This window comes from Carcharodon carcharias, chromosome 10 (assembly GCF_017639515.1).
Source record: "Carcharodon carcharias isolate sCarCar2 chromosome 10, sCarCar2.pri, whole genome shotgun sequence".
In the NCBI taxonomy this organism is placed as follows: domain Eukaryota; kingdom Metazoa; phylum Chordata; class Chondrichthyes; order Lamniformes; family Lamnidae; genus Carcharodon; species Carcharodon carcharias.
The window spans coordinates 117,544,221-117,556,659 of NC_054476.1; the positions used below are offsets into that span (position 1 = coordinate 117,544,221).

Sequence of the window (12,439 nt, forward strand, 5' to 3'; positions counted from 1 at the left end):
CAGACACTGATGTAATGTAGGAAATTAAGCAACCAATATGTGGACAGCAAGCTGCCACAAGCATTGTGATAATAAAAGATAATCTATTTTTGTAATACTGATTGAGTGATAAATTGGCTTGGATTGGAAGACCGACTGAGCAAAGACTGAGATGGGACCAGCTGGCTTAGATCAGCTGATGGCACAATCCTAGGAACTGAATATGGAACCTTCTAATTAATATGGCTTAGCAACTAACTGTGTACTCTTACTGAGTGGCCCTGTTTCTCTGTTTTTAAAATGCTTCAAACTTTTAATATTATTGCTGAAAACAGAGACATGTTGTTAAAGCTTTTCATCTTGCACTCATCAGGACAAACACAGGAATGTCAAATTTCAAATGATCACAACTATTTATATTACAGGAGAAAAGGATGCTGATTGATTGGCAAGTTGACTCTGATTGGCTGAGGTGTTACCATGGTTAATTACTAGTACACAGCAGGAACCCAAGAACATTCTAATTTTAAAAATCATTTAAAATCGATAGGTCCCATTAACAGGAATACAGAAGCAAACACATTGGGCGGAATCTTCCTGGTCTCACAGAGGTGGGCTTTAATGTGGGACTGGGAGGAAATTCTGAAATGAGGATGTGGACATCCTGACACATTTGCACTTCTGGGTGATCTTGCTGGAATTGGGTCACCACTGGCAGTGGCAGATAGCCAATTAAATAGTTAAGTTCCCATTTGTGGGAAGATTGAGGATGCTGCCAAAAGCCCAGCAGGTGCCTGGAGGTGGCTTGGCAGTGTCAGGCCTGTGGGCACTGGTTAGGCCTCCTTTATTTACTCTGCCACCAGAGCAGCAGAGTCAGCAACTACAGCCGCGACCACAGGTCATCCCAAGGGAGAGGTGTTTCCCCTCCACTGGGGTGGCCAGGCAGCTGCGGCCACAGTTTATTTTTTTTAATTGAGACCTCCTCAGAGGGCACCTCAAGGTGAGGGTGCACTCGCTTTCCTCCTTAATTGGAAAGTACTCCCGGAGACAGCCTCTTAATTGGCTACTTCTGGGACGACTCATAGGCGAGCTGCTGCCACCATGTTGGTGGGTCGGGGGGTGGGGGGGGGGGGGGAGTTTGGGACCTGGAAATGGTCCCGCTCTGTGATTATTCTTAAAGGGGACAAGATTCCACCCATTTTGAGACAGTTACACCTCAACTGGGCCCATATTTTGTTTCCCTACTTGTCCCATTATAACCTCCTTTTCCCTTGTTCAATTGTTATTCACCTCTAACATTTTCCAGTTCTAATGAAAACTCATCAACCTGAAACATTAACTCTGGTTCTCCCTACACAGAAGCTCCTAATCTGCTGAGTGTATTCCAGCATTTTCTATTTTATTTCATCTTTCCAGCATCCCCAGTACTTTATTCAGGTTTTGTTGCACTGTTAGCTACACTGCTAACCTAACTGCAGTCACTTAAATAAACTAACTCTTCCTGTTTCCAATCTACATCATGACAATATGTATTTACCACCACCAACATATGATACTACAACTGTAAGGATAATAACAGGATACGTTGCACTTTGTTGCTCTTTAGGTATATAAGAGTTTGGTACAGTCTGAACTGATGAGCATGTGTAAATCACTGGTTGTCAAGTCAGTTACAAAACAGTAATAATAGAACCATATTCTCCAGATAATGCTAAACTGTAAGAACCAAGTTTCTAACGAACGGTGAGACAGAACTATTGCCAAATAGTTGTAATTCTTTACATCTGAACACTTTTTCCTTTAAGAGACTCTGTGGTTTCTGACATGCCATAGACATGGTGATGATGCAGAGGTGAAAGGGCAAATTTCTGATGAAGGATCTTACCCAAAGCATTGAGCTGGCTGGCGTTTTTTTTAAAGGTGCTGACTGACCGGTTCTATATTCCCAGCATTTGCTGTTTCTACTTGACCCTTTCTTTCATATAGAATGTACCTTTACCAAAGTAATGCCACAAGAAGCCAATGTGATTCACCAATGAAACGGGAATTAACACACAGTAAAAGCTAATACTTATAAAATGAGTTTAAGATAATCAAAACCAATCTGCTCACCAAAACAAAAAATAAAAGCTGTCATTATTGGTTGAGACTGGCTGTGTTGTTGTACAAGCAGTGAATGTTTTAGTGTGGCTAGCTGATCCGGACTGTGCAAGCAGTGAATGTTTTAGTGTGGCTAGCTGATCCGGACTGTACAAGCAGTGAATGTTTTAGGTTGGCTAGCTGATCCGGACTGTACAAGCAGTGAATGTTTTAGTGTGGCTGGCTGATCCAGACTGTGCAAGCAGTGAATATTTTAGTGTGGCTAGCTGATCCGGACTGTGCAAGCAGTAAATGTTTTAGTGTGGCTAGCTGATCCGGGCTGACGGAGGGTTATTAAAATGCAGACCAACTGAAGTATTACATGTGCAGCCAAACAGCTCAAAGCTCTTTCACATTTTCCCTCCCTTACTGAGCTATTGGGGTGCATTTAAATCGATGGCAATGGGGAATGAAATATTGCTGAGGGTGGGGAACAGCTTGGAGAGAAATTTGAGTGGGGAAGGTTGAACTAATGTTGTTGATTTTCCTTCTGTTCATTTAAATCAAGGAGAAGGTGGCCAGTTCCTGCTTTAGGAGTATAATCCTCCCCACCTGATTTCTCATTCTTTTTTATTTATTCGTTCCTGGGATGTGGGCTTCGCTGGCTGGACCAGCATTTATTGCCCATCCCTAATTGCCCTTGAGAAGGTGGTGGTGAGCTGCCTTCTTGAACCACTGAAGTTCCTGTGGTGTAGGCACACCCACAGTGCTGTTAGGGAGGGAGTTCCAGGGTTTAGACCCAGCGGCAGTGAAGGAACGACGATATATTTCCAAGTCAGGATGGTGAGTGGCTTGGAGGGGAACTCCCAGGTGGTGGTGTTCCCATGTATCTGCTGCCCTTGTCTTTCTAGGCGGTAGAGATTGCAGTTTTGCCCTTGCTAACTAGGCCTCGGCAGCACAGACAAAAATCTCTTTTCCAACCACACTCCCCAACCCATCACATTTCACACTGAGCTACGGTTCCATAGCTGGCAGGCACCTTATATGGTGCCTCACTCAAATGGCCCTCTTTATGCATGAGTTTAGATGGTGAATCCTTGGCCATGGGTGTGTTGTGGGTGGGGCAGGGTGGGGGAATTAAAACTGAACTCAGCCCCCTACAGAGTAAAATCACTGGAGTTGATTCTGCCTCCCTTCCCTAGAGTTAATAGGACAGTATTGGCCTCAAATCCTTATCACTCCATTAACAAAGGTGGCTGGTGCCATTTTGCCACCATCAGATTTTCAAAACGCTGCCTGTTCTGGGTGACACGCCCATGTTAATATGGAACTTTTGATTTTACGAAGTAAATAGGATCCAAATTACTATTTTAGGTCAGAACTGGGCAAAGTCTGTGTCATGTCCACTCCGGCTAATCCAACGGTCATGTACACTGAAGATATCTTATATATCAGATTATTCCTCCAGGGCTCTTAAAATCAGTCTGGGTCACTGCCATCTCAGGGACCTCCCCTGTGGTCACAGACCTGAAACGTTAAGTCCACAGATGATGCCAGACCTGCTCAGTATTTGCAGCATTTTCTGTTTATATTTCAGATTTCCAGGATCTGCAATATTTTATATTAGCTTCCCCCTGGATAGTAATTAGGAACAGGAACCCTGGCTGTATTTCCCCGCCCGAGCCCAGGCCAGGTGTAACGCATGCCCCACCCCCCTCAGCGCACCGTCACTGCACAGATCAGCCATCGGTGTGCGGACCCTGGAATGTACGATTTAAGCTCCACATTTTAAACTTTCCACGAACTTAAAATGGAAAACTTTGCTATGGGGAAAAAGCATGAGAGTGGGATTAATGAACAGCATTTCAAGGGGCTGGAACAGGCACTATGGGCCAAACGGGCTCCTGTTGCATTGTATGATTGAATCAGTTTATCAGTCATTTATGGCAGGGGTTAAGAACATTGTACTCTGTTGCTCCTCGGCCATTTCTTATGCACTCTCCAAATCCAATCCAGTAAAGCATCTGTGAAATGTTTATTAAACAGAATCATTTTACAAGACCATCGACGAAAGACTTATTGAAAATGGGATGCTATCTGACGTGAATCGGCGTGGGTTGGGAACACAAGTTAAACTCAGTAAAGTCCGTTGCTCCTGTGGGAGGAAAAACAATTCAGCAGTGCAGCATTTAAAAGTGCTGGTCATGACCATACAGGGCTTTACACTACAGCAGTTATACTTCTCCCAACTGAACCGACTTCTACTGGTATAGGGGGTCCTCAGTAGCCTGAGTATTTGTATCACCACAGACAACAACTGCATTCACATAAACGGCTAATGTACAACCAGAAATGGTCAGCTTGATGCAAAGTGCCCGTTTTATATGCTGTTCTACAGATCAAGGTCTGTAGATGTGCTGCCTCATTTTTAAGTAGACCACATCCAAAGCTGGGCCACTATGGAAAAGCATCACCTGCAATGACACAGAATCCCAAACTTGTACATTTAGGGTTGGTTCTGGGCTGTCGGGAAAGCAGAGCTGTAGTTAAAGCAGAAGAGGCCATTCAGCCCTTCCAGCCTGCTCCGCCATCCAAAAAGATCATGGCTGTTCTGGTTGTGGTCTCAACTCCACTTTGCCGTGTGCTCCTCTGAATCTTAGAGAAGTTTTATTAAAATATATAAATGTACAAGACAATCGACAGGCTGTATAACCCTTGACTCCCTTGTCTATCAAAAATCTACCTAACCCAGCCTTGAATAAATTCAGTGCCCAGCCTCTACTTCTCTCTGAATCTTAAAAAGTTTTATTAAAATATATAAATTTACAACACGATCGACAGGCTGCGCACTCTGTTAAAACATCACTGAACAGACAATCGACGGCTAGATGATCCCAAGAAGTTGAATCTGCCTCAGACAGACAGGATTCAACTCAGCGAGAGGGTACGTACCACGGTTGATTGTAGTTGCGGATCTTTACTTGCTGCTGACCGCTCGCCTTCCTGCTCCAAGGGTGCACACGGGATGGAGGTGAATAAGAGGAAAACGACAGCAAGTATTTCCAAAGTTAGGGGACGCTGAAGGGAGCCTCGCAAAATCATCCTAAAAAATCTCCCAAAATCAGTCACTTCAAAGGAGTCGGTTTATTTCTAACCGGTTTAGTTGTTCAAGAGAGACCTGTGCAATCATTTCTAGGAGAGACAACACTCTTGAGACAGGCACTCTCAGAGCACCTGAAATCCTGCTTTCTCTTCAGTAACTCGGGTGTTGACTCTTTAAGCAGTCGGAATGCCAGGGTGTGTGTGTGTGTGATTGTGTGTATGTTTTGGCTGCGGGGAGACTGTAATCAGAGAGACTGTGAGCCAACAGCAGTCATTAGCACCACCCATCAGCCTGCCGGCTAACGGGCAGCATAAGTCACCGCCCAGACTGCGTTTAAAAGGGCAATGCTTCTGTGTTTGTGTGCGGCATGACAATAAGATGCAACTCATTTGGACCGCACATTGTGATGTGAGGCTGGTGGCACTTTTGGGCTTGAGGTTACGCAGTCATACTTTTTTTTTTAAATACTAGTGACTCCAAGACCCTAAAAGGAAGCCTACAGACACAACACTGTTCATACATCAGACCAAATCATAAATTGAGACTGGAAACTGAAGTAAGGAATGGTTATTTCCTCCAGCCCTACAACTCTCTGAGGTCTCTGCACTCTTTCTTGCCTCTTGTGCACCCCCAATTCTTTCACCACCCCACCGCCCCAAACTGGCAGCCATATCTTCAACCATCTAGCCCTAAACTCTGGGTTTTCTCCTCAAATCTCTTCGCCTGTCTCTCTCCTTTACTAGTCTCTTTTAAACTTATCCCGACTGTCCTATTATCTCCTTATATGACTCAAGTTAACTTTTGTCTGATTACTGTCCTGTAAAGCATGTTTAGTGTATTAGGAACATAGGAGCAGGAGTAGGCCATTCAGCTCCTCAATTCTGCTCTGTTACTCAACTAGATCTACCTCAGCACCATTTTCCTGCACTACCCCCATATCCCTCAATGTCATTGGTATCTAGAAATCTATCAATCTCTGTCTTGAATGTATTCAGTGACTGAGCCTCCACAGCCCTCTGGGGTAGAGAATTCCAAAGATTCACCACCCTCTGAGTGAAGAAATTCCTCCTCATCTCAGTCCTAAATTGCCTGCCCCTTATTCTGGGACTCTATTCCCTGGTTCTAGAGCCCCCCAACCAGGGGAAACATCTTATCTACATCTGCCTAGCCCCTTAAGAATTTTATATGTTTCAATAAGATCACCTCTCATTCTTCTAAACTCTAGAGAATACAGGCTCAGTCTCCTCAATCTCTCCTAATGGGACAATCCCACCATCACAAGGATCAGTTTGGTGAACCTTCATTGCAATCCTTGTTTGGCAAGTATATCCTTCCTTAGGTAAGGCAAGCAAAACAGTACAAACTACTCCATGTATGGTCTAACCAAGGCTCTATACAATTGAAGCAAGACATCTTTACTCCTGTACTCAAATCCTCTTGTGATAAAGGCCAACATACCAGTTGCCTTCCTAATTGCTTGCTGCAGCTGCTTTTAGTGACTTATGAATAAGGACATCCAGGTCCCTTTGTACATCAACACTTCCCAATCTCTCACCATTTAGGAAATACTCTGCACATCCATTCCGCCTACCAAAGTGGATAACCTCACACTTATCCACATTATATTCCATCAGTCACATTTTTTCCTGCTCATTAAATCTGTCCAAATCCCCTTGAATTCTCTTTGCACCTCCTCACAACACACATTCCCACCTCGTTTTGTATCGTCCCACAACCTTGGAAATAATGTTAAAGGTAGTACATAGATTTAAGGTGTTGTTTAAAAAAACTTTCATTTGTGGTGCTGATGTCACCTGATCCTGATATCATCATGCAGCACAGACATTCCACACCATGAAATATCCCTGAAGTCCCAGCTCTCAGCATTTGCACTCCTCTACTGCAGAGTGAACTATGGAGTCACATTACAGATCAGATTCTTGAGTAACTTGTCAGCCATGGCTTAGTTGATAGTAGTTTTGTCCTAGTCTGCAGGTTGTGGGTTCAAGTCCCACTTCAGGACTTGAGCCCAACAATCCAGGTTTACACAGTGCAGTATTGAGAAAGTGCTGTGCTGTCAGAAATGCTGTTCCTCGAATGAGGTATTAAACGGAGGTCCTGCCTGCCCTCTCAGGTGGTAACAATCATTGGATTACTACCTGAGCCATGAGCAAATTGGCATAGGGTAAATAAGATGAGACAGTTAAATGCATGGCTCGAAGATTGGTGGAAGAGAAATGGGCTTCAATTCATGTTACTGCACTGGGGATAGAAGGAGCGATACCACTGGGATGGATTTCACCTGAACCATACTGGGAACAGTGTCCTGGCAAATTGTAAAACTATGGCCATAGAGAGGACTTTAAACTAAAAGGGGAGGGGAGGAGGAGAGTGTTCACATGAGTTGAGATTTGGAAAGTTAAAGAGAAAGGGCACAGAGTAGTGATGCGGGTAATGATATCCAGAGTGTGGCAGGAAGGGACAGAATGCACAAACATAGGAGAGCACTAGCAAATAAGGTCAGAGTAGGGAAAAATGGTAAAAAGACAGAACTAAAGGCTCTTTATCTGGATGTATGCAGCATTCATATCAAGATGGATAAATTGGTAGCACAAATGGGAAAAAAAATGATAGCCATTAGAGAAGCATGGTTGTAAAGTGACCACTTCTGGGACCTGAATATTCAAAGGTATTTGGCATTTTGGAAGGATAGGAAGAAAGGAAAAGGAGGTGGGGTAGCTCTGCTCATAAAGAATGAGATCAGTATAACAGTGAGAAAAGATCTATGTTCACAGGATCAAAATGTAGAATCAGTAGAAATAAGAACTAGCAAGGGAAGGAAGTCATTGGTGGGAATAGCTTACAGATCCCCTAACAGTAGCCACACTGTAGGGCAGAGTATAAATCAAGAAATAACAATGATATGTAGGAAAGATACTGCAATAATAGTGGGTGATTTTAATTTTTATATAGATTGGACAAGTCAAATTGGCAAAGGTAGCCTGGAGGATGAGTTAATAAAATGTATTTGGGACAGTTTCTTTGAACAATACATTCTGGAACCAACCAGGGAACAGGCTATTTTAGACCTGGTAATGTGTAATGAGACAGGATTAGTTAATTATCTCATAGTAAAGATCCCTCTCAGTAAGAGTGATCATAACATGATTGAATGTGACATTCTATTTGAGGGTGAAAAATCTGGGTCTGAAACTACTGTCTTTAACTTAGATAAAGTCAATTACAAGGGTATGAAGACCGAATTAGCTAAAGTGATCTAGGAAGAAAGTTAAAATGTAAGATGGCAGAGAAGCAGCAGTAGACACGTAAGGAGGTATTTTATAATTTTAACTAAGATATATTCCAATGAGAAAGAAAGACTCTACGAGAAGTATGGACTATCTGAGGCTAACTAAAGAAGTTATCAAAATTAAAGAAAAGACATACAATGTTGCAAAGATTAGTGGTAGGCCAGATGATTTCTTTTTAGTTAAAAAGGGAGAAATTAAAGTATGAGAGAAAACTAGCAAGAATTAAAACAGACGGTAAAAACTTATACAGTATATAAAAAGGAAAAGAGTGAGAATTGTTCCCTTAAAGGGTTGGACTGGGTAATTAATAATGCAGAGACTTTGAACAAGTATTTTGTACCTGTCTTTACAGTAGACAAAAAACCCCCCAAGAATAGTAGAAAATCAAGAGACAAAAAGGGACGGAGGAACTTAAAATAATCACAATCACTAGAGAAAAAAGTACTGGGGAAAATTCATGGGACTAAAGGCTGACAGGTTCCCTGAACCTATTGGCCTGCATCCTATGGTCTAAAAGAGGTGCTGCTGAGGTAGTGGATGCAATCAGATTTAAGGTAATTGGTCTAAGAAGCAAAATGATATGAAGAAAAGCTTTTTCACACAGTGAGTGTTTGGGTCTGGAGTGCACTGCCAGAGAGTGTGGTGGAGGCCAGTTCAATTGAGGCATTTCAGAGGGAATTAGATGATTATTTGAAAAGAAACAATGTGCAAGGTTACGGAGAAATGTTCATTTGGACAGCCAGTGATGGGCCAAATGGCCTCCTTCTGCACTGTAACAATTTTGTGATTTTGTAATCTTCCATAATTCCCTAACACCTCTATTCAAAAAAGGAGACAGACAGAAAGCAGGAAACTATAGGTCAGTTAGTCTAACGCATGTCATTGGGAAAATGCTAGAATCCATTATTAAGGAGGTAGTAGCAGAACATTTAGAAAATCATAATACAATCAGACACAGTTAACATGGTATTGTGAAAGGGAAAACATGTTTTAACAAATTTATTAGATTTCTTTGAGACACTGCAGAACACTGAGTACAGGGGAATCTGGGTGTCCTCATACATGAATCCAAAAACATTAGCTTGCAGGTATAATAAATAATTAGGAAGGCAAATGGACTGTTGGCCATTATTGCAAGGAGGATGGAGTATGAAAGTAGAGAAGTCTTGCTAAAGCTGCATGGGGCATTGGTGATTCCACACCTGGAGTACTATCTGCAGTTTTTGCCTCCTTACTTGAGAAATATATTTGCTTTGGAATCGTTTCAGAAAAAGTTCACTGGGCTCATTCCTGGAATGAAGGGGTTGTCTTTTGAGGATAGGTTGAGTCTATTCTCATAGGAGTTTAGAAGATGGAGAGGTGATCTTCTTGAAACATGTAAGATTGAAGTACTTGACAGAATAGATTTTGATAAGGTGTTTCCCCTTGTGGGCGTATCTGGAACCAGGAAGCAGAGTTTAAAAATATGGGGTCTCCCATTTAAGACTGAGATGAGATGGAATTTTCTTCCCCAGAGAAGTGGGTCATTGAATATATGCAAACTGAATTAGACAGATTTTCCAGGTACAAGGGGGTCAAGGGTTATGGGGTGCAGGCAGGAAGGTGGAGTTAAGGCCACAATCAGATTAGCTATGATCTTATTGAATGGCAGAGTAGGTTTGATAGGCCAATGGCCTGCTCATGCTCCTATTTGTTATGATCTTATGACCTCAAAAACAGCAATGAGATTAACCACCAGGTAAATGTTTACTTGGTGATGAGCATCCCAGGGATAACTTCCCTGCTGTTACTCAAATTGCAATAAAATCTTATTTCCACCTGAGAGCACACAATGCCTTGATATAACATCTTATCAGAAATGTGGCACTTCCGGCCATGTAACACTTTCTCAGTAGTGCACGGGAGAATCAACCGAAATTTTTATGCTCAAATCTCTGGCATGGAACTTGAGCCTACCTATAACCTTCTGACCTAAGTGGCAAGAGTGCCATCAAACAACTCGTGAGTTTGCAGTAAGTCACCCCTGTGAAATAGTGGTTCTACAATTCAGTCATCTGATTAAGGGAGGCAAATTCTGCAAAGTAAACACAAGAAGTCAGATCCTGCAACCCAAACTACCAAAGCACTAAATACAGAAGTACGAACAGAATTTTCAATACTGGATGTAGGCTCTAGCAAATATATCATTCCTCTCCTCAGGCTCTTTTATAAAAGGACATATCTTATATGTGCGAAGACTCATGAAATGTTTGCAAGTGGAAAGGAATACAAGTGTCATTCATCTCCTTGGCTTTGTGAATTTCACTACATTGGATAAAGTTTTCCAGTTCTTCGGTATATTCCCATTTCCCCATCTTTAGAGAGAGGAAATGGGGCAGAAAGTATTGCTCCACATATAATTTACCATCTGTTATCTCATTCCTCCCACTCTGTCCGTCGTCTGTTGACACACATTGTTAGGAAGGAATACATATTCTCCAGCTAATCCTTGGGTTGGTTCAGTCAACATTGATCTGCAGTAGACTGCATGACATGTAGTTTCACAGTATAGCGTACAGGCTAGCAAAGGGAACAGTAAATTGAGACAGGTGGTTCTATCCTAGTGAAGATGATCTCCTTACAGCTCAAGTGCAGTTTAATGTAGCTGCTGATATGTTTAAGCTTACGTTATATGATTTAACAACTTTGCTAATCAGAGAAGGGGAGGAGTCACTCTTCAAATTGTCTCCAACCAAGAAGGTCCTGGTCACTGTTCTTCAGATCCCAGAGACCTCTCCACAACTGCCACTGCTTCTAATCAATCCCAGTGTGGAAGTAAACCTGCAAGGGCTATATGCCATTTTATATTTCTGCATAAAAACTGGAAAATTGTATTTGTAAATTTTCCATTTTTCAGCATATTGTATTCCCAAGGTCCTAGTACTTGCACCATTGATAGCAGAAAGACAATACAGCACACAAAGCCAGTTAACACAATGTCCGCCTTGTTAAGTTCAGTTCCACATAATTCAGAAACTTAATGCCTAATGATCATAGCCTTATAACTAGGGTTGTTTGGGGGGGGGGGGGGGGGGGGGGGTGCGGGGTGGTGTTGGTTGGGGAGTTGCTCAGTTACCAGAGTCAGAAAAGCATGTTCCTCTTTAGATGAAAGGTCACAGACCTGAAATGTAACTTTATTTCATTCTGCATATATGCTGCCAGAGTTGTTGGAGTATTTCTAGTAGTTTGTTTTCATTTCATGTCTGCACTTGAGCACACAATCTAGGTTGACACTTTTGGTGTTGCACTCTGCTCAACTGTTGGTGGTGCTGCTTTTCAGCCAAGACATTAAACTGAAGCCCTGACTTGTTTGTTAAAGGTAGATGTAAAAAAAAAACCCATAGAACTGCAGGAAAGGGATGAAGTCCTGGGCCTGAATTTTTCAGATGGCGGGGTCTTGCTTCCCACCATCCAAAGCTTTTCTGAATGACCCACAGCCATTTCACGCTTGAAGTGGCTGCAGGTGGGACTTCCACCCCTCACTGGGGAAGAAGTCCTCCTTAGAGAGCTGTTGGCTAATCTGATTGGCCAGCAGCTCTCCAGTCAACAGGAAGCGACATGACTGCAGCTGACTCAAGGAATTGCATGATGACGCCTGAGACTAAAGTCTGGGCGCTGGAGGCCAAGGTAAGTTCAAGGAGCCCCAGAGCAGGCAGGGTAGGGAAGGCCTGGGGGGAGAGGCAAAGAGGGAAAGCAGGTAGGAAGGGAGATCCTGAGGTCACTGGACCTTAAAAGGCAGGGTCACCAACTTCAGAAGGGAGCTTCTGATGGAGGTGACTTTCCATCTACCCTCTGGCCCCAGACTTCCCACCTGAGATCTAAGTCCATTGACTTTCAAGCTTCCACCACGCAAGATAAATCCTCCCACCAGCCTAAAAATTGAGTTGGGTGAGAAGTGGACAATAATTGGCCACTTAAGGGCTTCCCA

General features: G+C 42.8%; 1 protein-coding gene across 1 annotated transcript in view; it reads right to left on the minus strand.

Moving 5' to 3' along the window:
• Window positions 1-5,356, minus strand: part of mmp28 (matrix metallopeptidase 28) — a 147,244-nt gene extending 141,888 nt beyond the window's left edge. The window contains exon 1 of the mRNA XM_041198347.1: window positions 5,011-5,356. Within this exon, the coding sequence (XP_041054281.1) occupies window positions 5,011-5,160 (150 nt within the window). The 5' untranslated portion in view covers window positions 5,161-5,356. The remainder of the gene's footprint in view (window positions 1-5,010) is intronic.
• Window positions 5,357-12,439: the final 7,083 nt, after the last annotated feature.